Source organism: Lentinula edodes, assembly GCF_021015755.1.
Source record: "Lentinula edodes strain Le(Bin) 0899 ss11 chromosome Unknown C8R40scaffold_19, whole genome shotgun sequence".
Lineage (NCBI taxonomy): Eukaryota > Fungi > Basidiomycota > Agaricomycetes > Agaricales > Omphalotaceae > Lentinula > Lentinula edodes.
Window position 1 is genome coordinate 218,908 of NW_025764325.1, and position 21,404 is coordinate 240,311.

Below are 21,404 nucleotides of genomic sequence, written 5' to 3' on the forward strand. Positions count from 1 at the left end.
TATCAGCCAGACAAATATTTTCTGTAGGGCATTCAAGATCATCCCACATTAGTGCATGGGCATAGTGAGGACATCTGGTCCAATGATCAGTTTGGGCAATTGGGACGGGTATGGTCATTCCGGTTACATTTTCCACAGACATGTTGGTACCCACAAGACTGAGCTGTGTTTGGGCACCGACCTTCATTGTACCTCTTGCAAGGTTCTCGTCTCCGAGACTTATTTTCTCGTTTTCCTGACTCTCGAATCTTAGAGGGAGGGGCTTGGATCCAATGCAAGAAAAGGTCCTGGAACTCACCAAAATTGGTGAGTTCATACTGTCGAGATTGAGAGACTCGATAATGGATGGCCTTGTCATAGTTGATGACTTTGTCGTGATCGAGTTCAGGAAGGGCTCCGAAGAGTCTAACAATATGCTCGCTGTATTTCTCAAGTTCATCTGCTCGATGGGGAAAGACAAATGTGAGGGCCTTGGAGTACTTGGCAAAGACAATCTGCCAATCTCCGGAGTTGCTAACCCTTTTTCCAGGGACTGGTGGCCCGAATTTGAACTCGACCTCACCGACCTTCTGGGTCTGGCGTTCATCAAGGGTAGTCACATGCATTGAGGAGAAGATGTGGTCGAAACGTGCTGGTTTTCCATTGACAATATCATCCCAGTCTTCAGTAAAGAAGACGGGACAATCAGGCTGGGACTGAATGGTGGATTGAGCATATTTTGGTTCTCGAGCGAGATTTGCAAGGATGAGTCAAGTCTTTTCAAGAGATTCGGAAAGGTTTGCTCTGTTTGAAGAAGATGCTCGGTTGAGCCAGGGTAGGACTGTTTCATCGATCTTTCAATGGGATGTAGCTTGTTGATCAATATCATCCTCCGATTCTTCTTCTTCCTCATCGACGGGCCACTTCCTAGTTGTTGCAACAATGCCGGACTCTCTGTTTCCTCCATGCTCAGCTGCTCTGCTGTTTCGGTTCTCAATGGAATCAAGGAGTTTGATATACAGTGAGAAGCTTTGTGTGAGGGCCTCTTGAGAGAGATTCGCTGCAGCAAGGAGGGCTTGGATCTTGAGCAAAGCTGTGACTTTGACTTTCTCGCCACGCTCGAATTTTCGTACGACTGACATACAACTTTGGGACAGTGAAGGTGGGTCGTCAATTCCTCCGAGTCGGTGAGCCGGAGATGGTCCTTCAGCAGGATCCTGCTGTTGTTGGTCTCCATTCTGGGATTGAGGTGGAGATTGTTCCTCTTGTTGCGAAGTCGTACCATTGTTATCAGTCATTTAAATTGAATAGAGTGATGTATTTTTATAATGGAAAAAATTGTACAAAAACGGCACTGAGAGTTGACTAGTCAGACAGGATTTGGTTATAATACATGCTCTACACACCTGAGAGTTCGACGTGTCAGGCAGAAAGTAGACTCGAGAAACTCTCAGGCACAATATATATGAGATTAGAAGACAAGAAAAAAGTGAGACAAATGATAAAAGGCTAAGATGCCGAGCACCTGAGTCAGAAAAGGGCAGATGGTCTGCAAGCGCGCGGAGCATACCTGACTGACTAGGGCCTCACCGACAGAAAGGAGAATGAGATTCTGAGGTGTGTGCAACGTACACTGACCATCGGTGAGAGGAGAGAGGAGAAGAGAAGCTTAAGTCTCTTACCTCGTTGATTAGACTTTTGTAAACAGCTTTTAAATTCAATTTACATAAACTATTTATGGGAGTGACTGAGTGAGACAAGAAAAAAGATCGTGACAGAGTGTCACGTTTTGGTATCCCGTGCCAGTCACAGAAAAATCAATACAATTCAACTCAGTGTTACATTTGGCCAAATAAGGCAAAACTACAACCATAAAAGGAAATTATATTTGTATGGAGTACCGTACATAAGGCTACATAAGGACGATACTTCCGTGAACTACAGCCTCGTAATTAGCGAAGAAATATGGCTCTGAAGCGGGCGTTATGTGGAGGCTATCGATGTGGACGTGATTCACCGACAGATTCACAACTCAGAGGTTGAGAGAGACAGGATGATGTTCCGTCGGTCCCCTAGACCCAAATCAAACCAAGAGTGATACGTGTTCATTAGATGCCCATCAATCTCATCAATCGAAGCAGAATAAAAACGTCTCGCCTGTCCCACTTTGCCTCCACTCAGAGCTGGTCTCATACACAAAATCAGCACAAAACCACTGGCCGGATTGTCCATTGTTTTCATCTCATTCGAACATGTTTCAACAAAGAACTCTACGACAATGGTTCACTATCGTTCTGTGCTTACAGCTGCCGTCACTGTCGGAGCTGCCTCCTCTACTCTTGCTGTTCCTTTGCCGCCTTCTGGTGACTTGAGCAGTATTCCCAACATTGCTGTTACTCAAGCCACCGCACCTCCCATTCCTGGGCTACTATCCACCTCTTCTGGTGACGGTTCGAAACTGAATGCCCGCGAATTAGACTCTATCTTCAATGATGGAATTCGGATACCTCATTGGGTGCGTCCGACTTTCGTTTCTGCTTTGCTATACCCGCTTATTGTTGATATTCTTGTAGCATCACCACCCTCACGCTCATGGAGATGAAGAGATCAAGGTTGAGGTGAAGGAGTTCTATGGCCACCGTCACAACAACGAGCAGGATGAGCAGGATGAGCAAAATGTTCCTCACCCCAATGTAAGATTCAATGATACATTGCCATTGCTATATGCCATGCTTATCGTTGATGCTCATTTTAGGCCCACCACCTTGAGCATGAGATCCAAGTACTTCCAATTCTGGTTCCTATTCCTGAGCATCACAAAGATCACGTTCGTATTCGCTTTGGCTTTCTTTCTGCATACAGTCATGTATCACCATTTGGGATGATGAAATTTCTTGGTCGAAAATAAGTACATCGCAATCTAAATAATGCAGTTACTCTAGGCTAGGCAGATACAAGGCTACCAGTACAAAGCTTTTATCAACTTGGTTTTGTTATCAGAGGAGGGACGTCAATGCCAGCCTTTAATCAGTACAGGAAGCTGTTATCAGTCGAAAATCACCATTTGGGATATGACAAATCACGCCGATAAGATACTCTGATAATCTGTTTTAGGCAATTGATCATGTGCTTTACTGTAATCAATCAATCAGACTCAACATTGCCTGTAGCATGTACTTCTCCACCAATGCTGAGTGTGCCCTGTGCTTTTGTCATTCTGAGTGAGCGCGACCAACCATTGTAAATGTGGTTCAAACTGAGATGACTATCGCAGCCCTGGCTGAAGGCCTGGTCGGGACTTCGAAATTGATATCTTATCATATCCGCTTTGGGAATGCGTGATGTGACAAGCTCTTTGTTGTTCGTTCTTTCTACCGGTCTCAAACATAGTTTCCTTGCTTCTACTTGAATCAAAGCTTGTGAACAGGTGTACTGATGTAAGAAGTACATTAGTGCAAAGTTACAGCAGCTTTCTGTTGCAATTACTGACACAGTGACCCAAACAAATTTCATTCCATCCCAAATTAACACTTCTTTTCGATATCCTGACAGCAATACTTTAGGTCTCTCTTCCAAATTTGACAGTGGGTGACCTCCCATCGCCATCTAGAATCCTAAATTATTACTAGATATATCAAATACGGAGTGTGAAAAAAATTTAGGAAGATCTAGAATAATCATCCCAAACCATGGGCCAAATTTGTCTTAGATTAGATTTAGCTTTCATCAGACCTTATGGATGACAATGATGATATTGAAGCTCTCATATGTATGCTCATGCAGGATGAGCAGGCTTCATATCAGGCTGAAGAAGACATTCGACATATAGCCACACTCGGGTCTGCTTATATCTACTATGGCGCTCTTGAGTCTCGCAGATTACGCGCAGAACGCCGGGCTCTTACCCGCCTGTATCTAACTCGTCCACAACTGATTCCTGATCCTCGTGGAATGACTCCCTGGCAAGTCCTCTACAGAAGTCACAGTGATCGTGCTTTCATCACTACAATGGGATTCAATGTTGCTTCCTTCAATAAATTGCTGGAAAGTGGTTTTGAGGAGCAATGGATTTCCCAAGTTATTCCCCGGCGTGATGTTGCATGCTCCTCCACTCCTCGAGTTTATCGACGATCTCTAGATGCCGCAGGTGCTTTAGGCCTTGTACTCCATTATTTGAACTCCACTATACTTGAAACCAGCCTCATGGAAATTTTCGCTCTTATTCCAACCACTGTCTCCCGATACATATCATTTGCACTCGAAATCTTGCGGAATCTTCTACATTCCATGCCCGATGCTTCCATCCGCTGGCCTAAAGATCATGAGTTCATTCAGAATGAGACTCTGATCCTAGCTCACCATCCACTTCTTGTGGGTGCATTTGGGAGTTTGGATGGCTTAAAACTTCCGGTTCAAACCTCTTCAGATGATGATGTTGAGAACGAGACTTACAATGGATGGTTACACGAGCACTTCATCAGTAATGTCATTGCGTTCTCTCCAACAGGTATGGTTTCAGGATATGTGCAGAATGAAATCAAACTTGACATTTGTTCTAGGAGAAATCATTGGTTGTCGTCTGAATGCGCCCGGAAGTTGGCATGATTCTCGTGTTGCACAACCGATTTATCGAAATCTTCTCAGATCTACACCTGATGAGTTCTATCTAGTTACTGATACTGCATTTCCCCGAGGCACATCACAGATAGAGGGTCGTATACGTGCCCCAATCAAGGAAGGAACACATCTTCCAGCAGATCAGGTCAAACGTGAGGCCCTGCTTGCATACAATAATCAAGCACTATCATTTCGTCAAACATTGGAGTGGGGTATGCGCTTAATCCAAGGAAGTTTTGGCAGGTTACGTGTCCCTCTAGATGTGAATGATGAGAATCGACGTGGAGACCTACTTGAAGTTTGCTTGCGGTTATGCAATTATCGCACACGCACAGTGGGTCATAACCAAATTCAGACTGTATATATGAGTATTTGGAAAGAGGGCAATGTTCAGGAGAAGATTTGGAGGGACTTCGAACACATTGTATTTGGTGAACAAGGTCGAAATGACCGAGTCCGTAGGTTTCATATGGAAAGTATTAATAATGTAGGTAATATTTAGCATGTATCAGAAGGAATGAATATTGGGTATTAAAAGCTTTCACGGTTGGGTTGAGAAGGTTTGTCGCAGTCACCTTGGGATGCTTCAAATGTCTGGAAAGAACCTTTACGGTGATGCAAGCGATGAGGAGTAATGGAAACAGATACCGAAGCTTTGTGGCCAGAGGATCCAGCCACAGAGCTTGGAGAGACTGTCAAATCGAGTCTTGAGCTTTCATTTTGATGCCGAGCTATTCAAAAATCAAAATATCAACCTAGGATCAAAAAAAGAATGAAATACAAGCTTACAAGGTGTACGAGGAGGGCGAATTGATGTAGGAGAGCGCATCTGAACATCAGAATAAAACACGCAAGCCCCAGGTTCAAGATTTTCTCGGTTATAGTCCTCATACCTGCCTGGACTCGAAATGTCTTCATCTACATTGAACCAACGAGAAGAGCGTCCTCCTTCAGGATAATGTATTTCCTGCCTCACCCAACGCTCAGGTTCAGTGGCTGGTTCATGGTTATGTACACGAGCATGGGGAGGAACAGGGTATCCATGAGATGGAGGGCGAAAACTACGAGCAGGAGCTATGGGAGTCTGCATGACAGCAGACATCATCTCCAAACGATCAGCACGCATCTCAGCACGGTTGGCGCGCCGTTCAGCCTGCATGAGATCCCTCTGTGATTCATCCAGACGTTGGCGGAGATTTTCGGTTGTGCGTTGAAGTTCTCGGAGCTGGCTAGACATGGTCAGCATGCTGGTGGCTTGTAGAGTACGGGATGACTGCTCCTCGGCCCTTGCTGTCTGCGCAACAGGGTCCAAAGCTGCCGAAAGAGTATCTACAAAGTCTCTGCTGCTAGTTACTGATGTCTGTTGTCCAGTGGCTTGCCTACGAGCGACTGGTCCAGTAGCAGTGGACTGCTTCTTGACAGTTGCCTGTGATAAGAAGGAACCTATTAGTCATATACAAATAGTGTAAAATCGATTATTACCTTTGATTTTTTCCGCGTTGGTGCATTCTCCTTATCTGACTCTGAGTCGGAATCATTATCATCGAAATCACCTATATCCGAGTCGTCAAGATCGCGTGTTCCTGCCTTGTCATTCATCATTTCTTCAATCTCGAGAGCATCCTCCACATTCCGAGGCAGCTCCGCATCTCCAGTGGGTTTAGTGGTCTTTACCAGCTGTTGGCGTATCAATATTAACATTGATGGACAAAAAAAAACAGGGCCTTACCTGCTTGTATTTGAGTTCAAGAGATTTTGCTAAACGAGTGGGCCGTCCTTGCTGCTCTGCTTGTTCATTAAACTCGTCAGCACAACGGGACCAAGCTCGTTGGCCAAGAGGAAGGTTGCGCCGAAGAATTTCGAACAGGATACCAAGATCCTCATCTGTATAGTTTGAAGAACCACTGGTACGTCCCTTCTGAGAACCGCGCTTGCGTTTCCGAGAAGTAGTGTCATCGTCATCTACATCTGGAGTAGCCTTTGCTTTGCCTTTACCTTTGGAGACAGAATGACGAGTGCCACTGTCATAAAGTACGCAGCCCCTATCATTTTCCTTTTCTCACCGTCTCGACGCCTTTACTTGTACGATACATCATCCCATCACTGTCAAACCCCCATCGATTACTGATCCATCGATTACTGATCCACCTGACCCATCTTCTCCTTCTACTGGCTTCCGCCACCTTCCTTGTTCCTAAACTGTACAGTATTACATCGTTGTTTCTCGCAGACCGGATTATGTATATATAGCCAACCCTCCACAGCCTGGTCCCTTATCTTGACCTCTCTGTCATTATCTGGGACCAGGTATGTGCTTACTTATTATTACCTATGACTACGATACTCAATATATCTCTGTCATTATCTGGGACCAGCCTGCCGCCGTTCTGCTCAGTCGCTCCGCCTTGTTGCCTTATCCAGTTGCTCCGCCTCGCCGTTCTGCTTAGTCGCTCCGCTTTCCCGCTCCGTTAGTCACTCCGCCTCTGCCGCTTCGTGACATTAGGTCAAGATCCATTACTGCACTGACAGCCTACCGATAAGGTTGTCCTTGCAGGGTCTATAGACACCACGTCTTCCCCAGTTCCGCCCGACTCTGAAACACCTGTTGCCAGTATAGACTGCTCCGCACTCCCGCACGCACTTGACCCCAGAGACCAAGCTCACGCCCATAACAACGACGATACTTGGCGCGATTGCCAGTCTCAACCTTGCCCCAACGCCCTTTCGAACTCAATCCGAGAGCCACTCACTGTGAGCAATATAACCTTCCTGCCGATTCCCCAGCCCCGATTGCCTACTCCCATCATGTCGACTCCTATCCCGCCTGCCCCAAACACCTCTGCGGAGGATCTCATGGCTCAGCTCATCAGACAAGTAGCTAACCTTGCTACAGCTATGGAGGAACGCTCATCCTCTAAGTCAAGCATGAACAAACCCGAGGTTTTCAAGGGTAAAGATGGCGCTGAAGCCCGTCGCTTCATGGCTCAGTTCCAGAATTGGGCGTCAGAACAACCGGATCTCGCCAAAAGCCAAGTAAAACTCATCAAGTCCGCCTTGGGTTTCTTCACAGAAAGTGCCGGAGATTGGGCAACTCCCCATCTGCTACATTTCAATGCCGAAAATCCCCCTTTCGGAGGAAATTGGGAGGCGTTTCTGAAGGAATTTAGCCAACGGTTTGAACCAATGGACCCAGGTATGGAAGCCCGTAGCGAGATCAAGAATCTCAGGCAAAGTAAAGGACAGACAGTTGCGGAATTTGCTCAGAAGTTCAAGGATATCGGAGATCGGACTGAAATGTCTGATATTGACTTGCGGGAACGTTTCTTCACTGCATTACTCCCAGAGATCCGACAACACCTCATCACCGTAAACATTGCCCAAGGAATTGCTCCGACTCTGAAGGAGGCAATCAAACGGGCCATATCGGTGGATGTCTACCTGCACGATCCCACCATGACTGGCCGGAACTCTGGATACCCTCCCACGCATACCGCTCATACTACCCCTGCTGACCCCCACGCTATGGACATTGACGCAACCCACACCAGTAATGGGAATACTAGGGAAGCATTCCTAGCTCGCATGCGAGGACGATGCTTCGGCTGCGGTGCCCAAGGTCATGTCAAGCAAAACTGCCCACACCGAGAAACCACCTGCCGCTACTGTGGACGTCGAGGACATCTGGAAGCAGTCTGCCAAGACAAATTCATGGGACTCGGACGAGACCGAGGCCGACGCCAGCAACCTCGACGCCAACAGATATCCGCTACGGGACCCGCGCCATTCTCCCTATTCCCAAACGAATCCGTCCAAATCGCATCCTCGAACCCAACATCTGCTCCTGCACCCGTAGCTGCTACTCCGAGCCCCCCTAACCAGGACTTTTCCAATCAGATTGGTCAAATAAGGGAATTACTGGATCGTGCTAACGCTATGTCCTCCTCGTCCTCTGGCTTTCAACAGGGTTTTTAAAGAGGGTACCCGCTTCGGCTGCACCGAGAGTACCCCGTAATCAGTTTGTTATGTTCGCTACTTCCTCGTATGACTCGCACCCATCATGTACAATATCGTCGATCCGGGAATTAAACTCTACTTCCCCACATTTCCGAATTCATGCGAGACTAAGAGGAAGGAATCACAGTATAACAACTGCAGCCATGGTAGACTGTGGAGCTACCGCCCTGTTTTTAAACCAAGACTTTGTCACCCGGAACCATGTAAGATGTGCACCCCTCCATAAACCGATCGACGTTTTTAATATCGATGGAACACCTAACCGAGCTGGACGGATAACCCATTTTGCACGTCTAGCACTCACAGTGGATAATCAAGAGCGATGGATGGACTTTCTGATCACCAACCTAGGAGGTGAAGACATCATCCTTGGACTCCCCTGGCTACGGAAGGTAAATCCGGAGATTGATTGGGAGAAAGGACGACTTTCAGTAAAGCCTCCTCGAGTAACGATAGAAGAAGTCCCAGACGAGGAGATCTTGTACTCTCATCTAGCCGCCACTCACACAGAAACCCCGATCCTCGAACTCCCGGAACTGGAACCTCCCGCAGAAAACCCCCACATTGAGGTGCCACTAGAAGCGACCCTTGAACCGAGTGAATCAGCAGCGGTGGAAGAACCACCAATACACCGAATTCGAGCCAATCATAAAACTCGCCGGGCATGGGTAAAAGCAGGAATTCTAGAGGAACAGACGGAGGAAGTCTGGTGCGCCGCAGGATTCACTTACTCCCAGCAGCTAGCAGAGGAAGCCAACCGAGATAAACCCGTTAAAACCTTCGAAGAAATGGTCCCTGAGCAGTATCGTGATTTCAAGAAGGTTTTCTCAGAATCCGCCTCCGAACGATTACCTGCCCACCAACCTTGGGACCATGCGATTGATCTCGTACCTGGAGCACCGGCAACCATGCGTACCAAGATTTATCCCATGTCCCTAAACGAGCAGGAGGAGTTGGATCGTTTCCTAGAAGAAAACCTACGGAAAGGCTATATCGTCCCCTCAAAATCACCAATCTCATCACCGGTCTTCTTCGTAAAGAAGAAGGATGGGAAACTCCGTTTCGTACAAGACTACCGGAAACTGAATGAGTACACTGTGAAGAACCGATACCCTCTCCCATTAGTTGCTGACATCATTAGCCGACTTCAGGGAGCAAGATACTTCACGAAGTTTGATGTCCGCTGGGGTTACAATAACATACGGATTAAGAAGGGGCATGAATGGAAAGGCGCGTTTGCAACAACCCGAGGCTTGTTCGAGCCTAAGGTCATGTTCTTTGGTCTCACAAATTCCCCTGCCACGTTCCAAGCACTTATGAATGCTATATTTGCTGATCTCATTGCAGCCGGCAAGGTAGCAGTCTACCTAGATGACATCCTTATCTTCAGTAACGATCTCGAGGAACACCGACGAATGGTACGGGAAGTATTAACTCGGTTAGAAAAGCACGACCTCTACCTACGACCCGAAAAATGCGAATTTGAACAACAACAGATTGAATACCTCGGACTCATCATCTCAGAAGGGGAGGTGAGAATGGATCCGGTAAAAGTAGCGGCTGTTCGTGACTGGCCAGTCCCTACTAACCTTCGGGAACTACGAGGATTCTTGGGATTTGCAAACTTCTACCGACGCTTTATCCGGAATTTTGCCAAAATAGCACGACCTCTGAACGACCTGACGAAGAAAGACACCAGCTTTACCTGGACCGACACTCGACAGAAAGCATTTGATACCCTTCGAGAAGCCTTCATCTCCGCACCGATCCTTGCTCTATGGACACCAAACAGGCCTACTCGAATCGAGGTAGACGCATCGGGCTTTGCCACAGGAGGCGCCCTTATGCAGAAGCAAGACGACGGCCAATGGCATCCGGTAGCCTTCAGGTCGGCATCCATGCAGCCAGCGGAACGGAACTACGAAATCTACGATCGAGAAATGCTTGCTATCATTGAAGCACTGAAGGATTGGAGGAACTTTCTAGAAGGACTCCCTCAACCATTCGACATCATTACGGACCATTCGAACCTCGAATTCTGGCGCACTGCACAAGACCTCACCCGCCGACAAGCCCGATGGGCCCTCTATCTGTCACGGTTTGACTTTCATATGATCCACCGTCCTGGCAGAGTAAACACCCAAGCTGATGCTCTCTCCCGCATGGCAGTTCATCATGTATCGGACAGCGATGATAACCGGCAACAGACAGTCCTTAAACCTGGCCATTTCGTAAAAATTGCAGCTTCGATCCTACAGAACCCCTTAGAGGATCGTATCCGGAAAGCCTCAGAACGGGAAGCACAGGTATTGGAGGGTCTCAAAACAGTCAAAGAGCACGGACTACAGCGCTTGGCCAATGGGATAGCCGAATGGGAAGAGGACAATGGGTTGGTCTACTACCGAGGTCGAGTATACGTACCAGCAAACGACGACCTACGCACTGAGGTACTCCGTCAATGCCACGACCATCCAACTGCAGGACACCCCGGACTACACGGGACACTCGACTTGGTCAGTACCCATTTCTGGTGGCCTACGTTGCGCTCTTTTGTGGAAAAATACGTTGAGGGATGCGAGGTTTGTGCCCGTAAGAAGATCCAGCGACACCCACGGGCTGTAACTCAACCATTAGATGTACCATCCGGTCTATGGGAAGAGGTAGGGGTTGACCTGATAACACAGCTACCTAACTCCCAAGGCTACGATGCTGTCTTGGTTTGCACAGACCTGTATGGAAAACAAATTCACGCTATTCCTTGCACCAGCTCCATCACAGCCGAAGGTGTTGCCGATATTTACTATCGAGAGATCTTCCGTCTCCACGGTCTTCCTCTTCACTTTAAATCCGACCGCGGACCCCAGTTTGCAGCTAAACTCATGCGATCCCTTCTCGCTAGGCTAGGAATTAAATCAGATCTAACCTCCGGATACCGTCCTCAGTCTAATGGCCAAACCGAACGAGCAAATCAGGAAGTAGAGAAATACATCCGCCTCTATGTAGGACGACGACAAGACGACTGGGCAGAGCACCTTCCCATGGCGGAGTTTGTGATTAACTCACGAACTCATTCTGCTCTAGGCATGTCCCCGTTCGAGCTAACCTACGGCTACCTTCCCCTGTTCAATATCCCAGTGGGCCAACGCAGCGGTATTCCAGCTGTAGATGACCGTATACGGATTCTCCGAGAAGTGCGACAAGATGCCGGGGCTGCCTTACACCTAGGAAAGAAACAACAGAAGGAGGGATACGAACGCGGGAAGCGGAAAGCTCATCAATTTAAAGTTGGAGACCTAGTCTGGCTCAGTGCGGAGGACATTAACCTTCAGCTTTCCAGTGAAAAGTTAGGAGATCGACAGCTTGGCCCTTATCGCATTCTGGAGAAAATTGGCCCTTTAGACTACCGCCTTGACCTTCCCCTATCCCTAGATCGCCTCCATCCCGTCTTCCATGTTGATAAACTATACCCCTGGAAAGGTAACTCCATTAATGGCGAAATACCAACACCACCAGAGCCGGTATACTTAGAGGATGAAGACGAACCGGAATACGAAGTAGAGGAGATCTTAGACAGCCGGGTTCGATGGAAGAAGTTGGAATATTTGGTTAAGTGGAAAGGTTACGATGCAGGGCACAACTCTTGGGAACCCGCAGCCAACCTCAGTCGAGCGCCAAAAATTGTTCGGGCCTTTCATAAAAAACACCCAACGGCGGCAAAACCTTGACCATCGAGGACAATGGTCATAAGGAGGGGGGTAATGTCATAAAGTACGCAGCCCCTATCATTTTCCTTTTCTCACCGTCTCGACGCCTTTACTTGTACGATACATCATCCCATCACTGTCAAACCCCCATCGATTACTGATCCATCGATTACTGATCCACCTGACCCATCTTCTCCTTCTACTGGCTTCCGCCACCTTCCTTGTTCCTAAACTGTACAGTATTACATCGTTGTTTCTCGCAGACCGGATTATGTATATATAGCCAACCCTCCACAGCCTGGTCCCTTATCTTGACCTCTCTGTCATTATCTGGGACCAGGTATGTGCTTACTTATTATTACCTATGACTACGATACTCAATATATCTCTGTCATTATCTGGGACCAGCCTGCCGCCGTTCTGCTCAGTCGCTCCGCCTTGTTGCCTTATCCAGTTGCTCCGCCTCGCCGTTCTGCTTAGTCGCTCCGCTTTCCCGCTCCGTTAGTCACTCCGCCTCTGCCGCTTCGTGACAGCCACCTACTTTAGTGGCCGCGCGTGCAATTTCGGACAGTATTTTTGATGGCGGTGGAAAGTCATCCTCATCATCATCAGGTAATGGAACACTTGCAGGATTGACTGTAGAAGACCCTACTCCCAGAGTCTGAGCTGCTTGTTGATAGGGCTGCCGATGTGAATGATCAGAACATCAGTTACTAGGGAAATAGCATGGCTTACCTGTATCCAACAAAATTGAACTGTGGCGGAGGTGGCAACATACCCATACTGGAAAGAGGTGGGAGCCTCATTGACTAACGAGCCCGTTAGTAGAAAACCAATCCACAAGATACATAATACATACCATATTGAGTTGAGCATGGGGAGGTACGGGTGAGAAATTGGACCTCGGAGAAGGGTAGGGCTAAATCATGAAGATTTCAGTGGATACTTACCACAACGAAAAGCTGATACTCACCAAGTTATTGGTCTGAGCATATCTGGGCAACCAGGTGTTGTTAGGACCACGGACCCATTCACGGCCCTCAGCATCACGATGAATATCACCATTGTTCCTGTTATTAGTATGCATGAAAGATAGGAGGGCAACAAAAAGAGAGTTGAGGATTAAAAATAAAAGCGTAGAAGAGTCGATACTGAAGTTCTGCAGACATTTCTCGGACTTTTAAAGAGCTTCAAGTTTGCGATTCAGCCAAACTTTCGCAAAAAATATGTATCATGACCGATGTAAAGGACAGGGAATGACATAAATTTACTCTAATCCGTAACTCTAAAAGCAAATTCAGGTCAGTTTGCACCGACCACTGTATTTTATTGAATAGCGCACCAAACCGTAGAATGTTCAACGGCCCTAGAATGCTCGACGGCAGGATAATCTCAGTCTGGTGACTGCATAACAATATAGACCCGATGCAATGCCTTTTTTGAAGTGCGACACAAATTGCAGTACCAAAGCCAAAAGCACTTCGAGGTTCTTGACCTAGAATATGCCTTGTGAACATTCTGAAAACAACATCTACATGAAGACTACCTACATTTCCAGCAATTTCAGCAAAGATACGCGGCTTTTCCAGTCGACACCTGTAGTAACATGGCAGAAGAAAGGCAAGGTGTCAGATCGTTTCTCACGTCGGAGATGGAAATATCATCAAAATTGTCTAGAAACGTGATGACGCTCTAGACGAGGGGGGGTCAGGCCTCTTCTAGAACAATGTTTGAAAACTGTGGTGCCACCATCAAATCTTGCGCCGCCCTTATACGCGGTGTCGGCTTTGCTCGCTTGACTTTGCTTACAGTGGTTTAGAAAATAATCTAGAATTTCAGAGCCCACGGGAGGTCACCCAGTAGTGTGCAGCATGAAGTCTTTCAACTCTTGATGTAGCCAGGAGTTCATGTATAATATTAAATTAAGTAAAAATTTGATTTGTCCCATTTGATGATACTGTCCCAAATGGTGATACATGACTGTATGTGTTAAATTATCCAATGATAGATATTCAAGGAACATATGAGCATGCTGCCCGATGTCGGTCCATTTCCTTATCTAACTTTCCATCAACAACCTCACTCGTCAACAGGCAGAGGAAACTAAGACCACGTTGGCGCTTGGTGCAGAAGAGCCGGCAAGTCTCTCTCTTGTTCATCTGGAGCGCCGAATCCCATCGGTACCTGCGACCGATTTTTCCCGACCTAGTAAAATGACCCTCGACGAAGCCTGGAGCTACATTGGTGATCTCGAAAGACCGCTAGACAACCAGGCAAAGTTAGCGTTGACCAGGGTTCTCGCAGGACCCCGGAAGCTCCTGCCAAACCCCACCCGCCCAGGCGGCCTCAAGTATGCTACGATTTTGGCCTCAAGCAGGCCTCAAGTACGCTAATTCGGATAAGGAATGTCACGTGAAATCGTAAAAATTGCTCTCAAAATACCGAATTTTCTTCCCCAAGCCTGGAATCATCTTTCTGTACGTTTTTTTGACTATTATCGCTGCATCCGGAGCTCTTCTGAGCTTCTTTGCCCAAACTCCGGTGTCAGAGCTCCACCTACATCCATTGGGCCACCAATTCAGCCAATAGATACCCAAAGCGGTAGGTAGAATTATGCGTTCCGTCGGTGCGTTCTGCGTTCACGTTCGCGTTTCATGCGTTCATATGCGTTCATATATTTATTATATTATGTACAATAATATGATTTCAATGTTCAATTATTAACTACTTCGATTGTACTATACTTAATGTGTGCATAGACTGTACAATATGTAATAGATTAGTGGAACAACAGTTAAAACATTGAAATTTAACTATATTTATGTGAACTCGGAACGCAATCAATGTATGAACGCAAATTTGATGAATTGATGTTGCGTCCATATGCGTTCAGGTGCGTTCAGGTGCGTTCACCTTATATGCGTTCATTTTTGATCTTGGCGTTCACCTGCGTTCCATGCGTTCAGGTGCGTTCCGGATGCGTTCCGGCTATTTTGAGTTAGTTTCGAATATCTTGTATTCTTAAATATCAATGACTGCATCATTCAATTTTGACCAAATCCCCCCAGTGCAATCATACTCCAAGGTGGTCTTGTTGTATGTTATTGATCCCCAGAGCTGACTGTTATCTCTATACACAGTAGCTTGCTGGGCTGTACCATTGCACTGTCACTTTGTCATACAGTGGTCTTCAAAATGTCATATTCTGTTTCTGTGAGTTTATTGATTATTTATCATTTCATGAATACTAAGCTGGTTATATAGAACACAGCATCACCACCATGGATTGGTATGCATATCCGCATAATCAAGGGTGAATACAAGGCTTATCATGGTTATGTCCACCATGTCAATCCAAGCAATTCAAGTATCAGTGGCTTGAAGATTGTGGTTGAACTTTCAGCCCACACATCTAATGGCACTAATTCTCTGGTAACAGTGGACTATGATGATATCCGGGAATTCGAGTGAGTCTATATCTCTATTTGAAGTGTTATTCTTGATATAGCTATGTACTCTAGACATTGGAGGACATTAGCTGAAGTTCAACCATTGGGTCTATATCAAACATCTTACAATCTCCGGCCAGATTATTTCCCACCACAGCTTGATGTACCATATATTCCACAGCCTGGGCCGGAAGTTGTTTCCCGCTTCACCACACCATTTCCTACTGCCTCAGATGTTACTCTTGATACCTTTTGGGGTGTTCAGGTGAGTCAATATTTCTTACATCCATGTCTTGGGAACTACCCAGATATATTCACAACTATCAACAGCCTCTAGAGGAAATCAAGCCTCAAGATCTACACTGGATACTGCATCCTGCATTTAACCAAAAATCACTGCATGTTTTCATTGATCCCACTCATTCCTTGCATGGAGGTTATGCTAAATGGGTATATGTTGATAATGGAATTGTATCACTCAAGAAGCAGGGAGGGCATACTGAACAACTTGAACTTGCAGTTATTCAAAGGCCCATGGTTCCCCCAGCTCGTACTTGCAAATCACTCCTGGCAATCATAGAAGGGAATCATTTTGGTGAACTAGTGTGTTGCATTTACTGGACAAGGGGAGAATGTGGAGAAGAAAAACTATGGGTTGCCATTGCAACAAATGCAGGGACTCTTTCTGAAACACTTCATCATGATGTGTTCCCAGTTTCTAGATCACATACTGTAGCAGTGAAAACAGATGCTGAGGTGGAAAAACATGGAAAGTCCCTAATCCTGGATTTACGTAGCAAGCTTATGGTCAATACATAATATTGTATTGTTGATTTGATGTGCTTATCTCCAAGAGTTTGACTGTACCATAACATAATACAAGCAAAGGTTGGTATACACTAGCTCAGCAGATATGGTTCTAGCTACAATTGTATCAGGTTTGAGAATTGTGCTGTCCTATACATGCAATTAATGGAAGTTTATATCTACTGCTTCTTCCTCTTCTTAACTGCCTTGACCATATTGCTGTCTTTTGCTTTTCTCTTCTGCTGTTTGTGTGATGGTTCAGTAAGCTTTGCTTTCTTTCTTTCCACCTCTTCAGCTTCATGATTATATCCTTTCCCTTTCTGTAAATTATCACATTATCAATGTTAGTAGTTATGATGAGGAAAAATCATACCAATACTTCTTCATCATCATTTCCCTCTCTCCTCTTTCCTACAGTTACATTAGGGCCAGTAAACTGTGGATTCCAACCCATCTCATGTGGTCCAACATCTAAGCCCCATTGATGATTACCTGCAACTCCTGCCCTACTGGATTCATCAAACATAATTTTATCCAATAAACTAACTGCCTCATAATTGACATCAGCTCCTTTTGATCTTTTGGATTTTCCATCCACAGAAAGACCTGTCCATGCAACCAATCTGTTCCATGCTTGATGAACAATATACTGGTCCACATCAGCCAAATTGTCAGGGGCATTATTGAGAAATTCTTCCCGGTGTCGATAAGCAAGTAGCAGGGTGCGAGCATGAGCAGTGGTATAGTGAAGCATATCCAGGCGCTCCATTTCCGCAGGTTGCGGAAGTTTAACAAATATCCAGTTATGAATTGCTGCCAGATCTGTGTCAAGGAGACCACCATTATAAACTGTTGGGTTGATTTGAATTTTTGGATCAGGTTTCCAAGATAAGCAAGGGACAGTTTCTGCTGAAAAATCCTCAGGTGCTATGGCCAATTCACCTAGGAGTTTTTGGTGAGAATGAAGAGCCTCAAACACCTCCTTGGTACATTTGACTGAAAAGGGATCCAGAAGCATATTATCAGCATCCTCCTGTTGGTTTAGTTTCTCCTCAAGGGGTCGTGTATATAGCCCAATCTAAGCTTAATAGTGAGAAGGAATTGCTAACATTCATAGATAAACTCTTACCTGTATTTGTCGACGGCCTACTTGATCCTGCCACAAGCCATCCACAATATTTCTTAGTGGAATATTCTTCAAAATCTGATTAGCCAAACTACTTTTGATACCCCGCCACAACTGTACAATCCCAATCTCCAGATCAGAATCCCAATGAATCAAGCGTCCTGGATAATAGTAGACATTTCCACATCGGACTAGTATACCCTTCCCTGGGCTATACAGAACATTACATCAGATAAAATTCATACAATATTAGAAACTACTCACAAAAGTCGATTTTTGACAGTGTTTAATTTTTGTTTACGCAAATAGGGCAGTGTATGTCTGAATTGACTGAAGTTGTCATATTCTTGCTGTACATCACACTCATGACAGAGGAACTCCTCAGCAGATTTGTCATAGAATCGCATTGTAAGACAGGCAGTATGGGTATACTTGCTGCATATGCTACATTGGATAGAGTCTTGTTGAATGGACTCTCGATATCCATTTGCCTCAACTCCACATCTGCAGTGGATATAGTGAGGTGAGGAAGGGAGTGGTGAGCTTGAAGCAATAGAGCTAATGGAACTATCCGGGATGAAAAGGGCAGGGGCTTGAGATTCTGGAGTACAGGGATTTACAGTAGGATCAAGAACCATCGAAGTAGAAGTTGGAGAAGGAATGAAAGGTAGTTCTGTTGGATCCCCATATTGAAAGTCAGCACCTTCAGGCAGAATATCTTCAGGTGGAGGTAAAGAAGCATTTTCCATGATAGAGTTTGGTAAATTTGGCTGGCTAAGCTGATATTCCCGTGTTTTCCAGTGGGATCTGTCATCAACAGAGCACTCAATCCAATTAGGAGAATGCAAGGTTGGAGGGTCAGAGTCGAGGGAGATATTTAGGATGTTTCTAATGGCTGATTTCTGCCGGGTCCTGAAAATATTTTGGCCTGCTAGACCACCTTTAAGCTTGTAGACTGCTGCATGGGTTTGAAAGCCCAAAGGACATGGAGGAGAAATTCCTGCAATGAGGTTGCTTGCTTTGCCATGAAGTCGCTGGGAGTAACCTTGATGCTTTAGACTATCATAGGCAAACACTGACATCCCCCTAGAAGTTGTTGGAACTGATGTGTGGGCCATAAAGTGGTTGTGACTTTGGAAAATAGGGCCAAGAACAGATCATAAACAACACCTTTACGAGCTTCTGCCAATGACCCAGGAAGCAGCCGGAGTGGATAGTCCCAATGCTTGCCTGCTGACACATCAGGCTGTATGATCAGAATAACTGGTATGTCAATGATGTACTGTGACTGTTGTGACTGTCCAGAGCAGACTTTGACCAGTGCCCCATCCTCATAGACTCTTCTCCAGCAACCAGAGGTAGAATATACATCTGAGAGTGGTTGAACTTGGGTTAGTGATGAAAACCACTTCTGAATACTTCCCTGATGTTGGTCCCACTGGCTAGCTAAGGGTGACCATCCAAGGCCTTTTCGTTGCATTTGAACTCGACAATGCTCCATTCCAGAGAGTCCATGTACACACTTCCACAGCTCTAGAACATGAGGGGTGAAGTAGCTGATGCATCCAGGATTGGGGGGAAGATTGTTGCCAAGACCAGTAACCAGATATGACAGCCAACCCTATATTTTAGTTATGAAACAGTTTATTCATTTGGACCATTCAGATACTCACAAATGCCATTTGGAATTCACCAACTTTTCCATTCACAGCTTTTATAGTATGCAAGGTTTGCCGAAATGAGTTCCGAACCTCTGTAATCTCTGAAGCTTCTCCATGAGAGGGAGCTAGAAATTTGTTGAGACCCTGGTCTAGCCGGAATTTGAATGCCAGATACAGGTAGTAGATTGGAGCAGGGGTGGCTTTAGTTTTTTCTGTTAAAACCAGATTTTCAAACTCTTTGAAAGTATTGTGAAATGCCATAGCACAAAACAGGACCTCCATACTTGAATCCAACCAACAAGAATTTCTGTCCCATTTAGCAGAAGGAAGTTCAGAGGTTGTAGTCGATTTGATAGGTCCAAAGTCTGGCTGAGAAGGGCGAGCATTCAACTTGGTTGGAGACATCAACTGTATTTTCTGCTGAGCCTTATGCAACTCATTCGCAGTTTTGGCAGGTTCATTGTCTGAATCATCAGAGGAAGGAATGACATGGGAGTGGTGGGGATATGGTGGAAGATGCTCAGATGATGATGAATCAGAACCAGAGTGTGAAATTGGGCGCTTGGTGCTAGCTCGGACAAGTCGATGACGTTTGAGTGAAGAAGAAGATTTTTTTAATTGCCAAAAAGGTGGGTTTCCTTCACGGCGGCCTCGCCGACGCTCCTTTGCAGCACCCCGTGGATGCTTACGGCTAGGATGAGTAGTTCCATGCTGCTGATATAGTTCCTTCCTAAGTTCACGTCCTGATTTTCCGTAATGTGATTTGACATGTACTGTATATATTGAAATTGAATCAGTTAATCATTTGGTTAAAGATGTATACATACATAAGGCATTTTGTGATTCAATGCGGAAAAGTTTTTCAACTGCAAGAAGTCCATCGAGTCCCTTGAGTAATGGGTGATTAATCCCTACAGCACGGTAGATAGTTGCATGCATGGCTTCCTCCGCATTTGTTGTTGCTGGGAGTTTGGCAGCCAGGTCAGCAGCCATAGTTAGCTTGCAGGGAAAGAGCATTCCAGCATGCTCAGACATCAACCACCAGCTAAGCCAGCGGGATACACGAGGCCAGTGTTGTTGAATAGTGGAAACTATGTCATCAAAATGTTTCACATCTGTGATTTCTGGAAGGGAACGGCAAAGTTTTTGAAACTCAGACTTGGTATTTTGCGGAACTGCATCACCAATCCGGCTCATTCGGTTAACAGCTTTGTGATAATGATAGAGGCACCCTTTGATCAAAGCCTGACCAGCAAGCTGTAAATCCTTTTCTGAGCGTGTATCACTGGCCTGAGCCTGAAAGTAAGTGACAAATGCACCAACAAAACCGATTCGCTGAGGATCACTAAAGTCAACAAGCTATTGTATTTATGTCTTTAGTAAAACTTATGTCATTTGAAAAGAATATTGCACTCACACTTGCGAAAAGGCTATCAGTAATAGGAATGTTTTTTTGCAATGCAGTTGCTGTCATAAAGTACGCAGCCCCTATCATTTTCCTTTTCTCACCGTCTCGACGCCTTTACTTGTACGACACATCATCCCATCACTGTCAAACCCCCATCGATTACTGATCCACCTGACCCATCTTCTCCTTCTATTGGCTTCCGCCACCTTCCTTGTTCCTAAACTGTACAGTATTACATCGTTGTTTCTCGCAGACCGGATTATGTATATATAGCCAACCCTCCATAGCCTGGTCCCTTATCTTGACCTCTCTGTCATTATCTGGGACCAGGTATGTGCTTACTTATTATTACCTATGACTACGATACTCAATATATCTCTGTCATTATCTGGGACCAGCCTGCCGCCGTTCTGCTTAGTCGCTCCGCCTTGTTGCCTTGTCCAGTTGCTCCGCCTCACCGTTCTGCTTAGTCGCTCCGCTTTCCCGCTCCGTTAGTCACACCGCCTCTGCCGCTTCGTGACATTAGGTCAAGATCCATTACTGCACTGACAGCCTACCGATAAGGTTGTCCTTGCAGGGTCTATAGACACCACGTCTTTCCCAGTTCCGCCCGACTCTGAAACACCTGTTGCCAGTATA

The 21,404-nt window shown here is 45.9% G+C and overlaps 6 protein-coding genes across 6 annotated transcripts; 2 read left to right on the top strand and 4 right to left on the bottom strand.

The window, feature by feature from the left end:
• Positions 1-86: 86 nt before the first annotated feature.
• On the bottom strand, positions 87-746 carry C8R40DRAFT_1046173 (uncharacterized protein; the record flags this gene model as incomplete). The annotated part of the gene is made up of 1 exon (XM_046224352.1): positions 87-746. A coding segment is annotated over one exon (660 nt), but the record flags the coding sequence as incomplete, so codon positions are not given.
• A 90-nt stretch (positions 747-836) lies between these two features.
• C8R40DRAFT_1170963 (uncharacterized protein) lies at positions 837-1,277 on the bottom strand (the record flags this gene model as incomplete). Its single annotated transcript, XM_046231620.1, has 1 exon — positions 837-1,277. One exon carries the CDS (start codon positions 1,275-1,277, stop codon positions 837-839), a length of 441 nt encoding a protein of 146 aa, XP_046085953.1.
• Positions 1,278-2,257: 980 nt separating this feature from the next.
• On the top strand, positions 2,258-2,887 carry C8R40DRAFT_1069780 (uncharacterized protein; the record flags this gene model as incomplete). The annotated part of the gene is made up of 3 exons (XM_046226155.1): positions 2,258-2,494; positions 2,553-2,672; positions 2,735-2,887. 3 exons carry the CDS (start codon positions 2,258-2,260, stop codon positions 2,885-2,887), a joined length of 510 nt encoding a protein of 169 aa, XP_046085954.1.
• A 2,240-nt stretch (positions 2,888-5,127) lies between these two features.
• Positions 5,128-7,266, bottom strand: C8R40DRAFT_1170965 (uncharacterized protein; the record flags this gene model as incomplete). Its single annotated transcript, XM_046231621.1, has 5 exons — positions 5,128-5,327; positions 5,386-6,022; positions 6,079-6,273; positions 6,326-6,617; positions 7,238-7,266. 5 exons carry the CDS (start codon positions 7,264-7,266, stop codon positions 5,128-5,130), a joined length of 1,353 nt encoding a protein of 450 aa, XP_046085955.1.
• Positions 7,267-15,269: 8,003 nt separating this feature from the next.
• Positions 15,270-16,582, top strand: C8R40DRAFT_1237468 (uncharacterized protein; the record flags this gene model as incomplete). Its single annotated transcript, XM_046233434.1, has 6 exons — positions 15,270-15,280; positions 15,383-15,399; positions 15,455-15,527; positions 15,579-15,781; positions 15,836-16,028; positions 16,094-16,582. Exons 3-6 carry the CDS (start codon positions 15,510-15,512, stop codon positions 16,580-16,582), a joined length of 903 nt encoding a protein of 300 aa, XP_046085956.1. The 5' UTR covers positions 15,270-15,280; positions 15,383-15,399; positions 15,455-15,509.
• A 167-nt stretch (positions 16,583-16,749) lies between these two features.
• Positions 16,750-20,831, bottom strand: C8R40DRAFT_1170971 (uncharacterized protein; the record flags this gene model as incomplete). The annotated part of the gene is made up of 8 exons (XM_046231622.1): positions 16,750-16,890; positions 16,944-17,648; positions 17,700-17,907; positions 17,961-18,714; positions 18,777-19,317; positions 19,370-20,130; positions 20,185-20,716; positions 20,775-20,831. The coding sequence occupies 8 exons, from the start codon at positions 20,829-20,831 to the stop codon at positions 16,750-16,752; spliced, it is 3,699 nt and encodes a 1,232-aa protein (XP_046085957.1).
• Between the last annotated feature and the right edge of the window lie 573 nt (positions 20,832-21,404).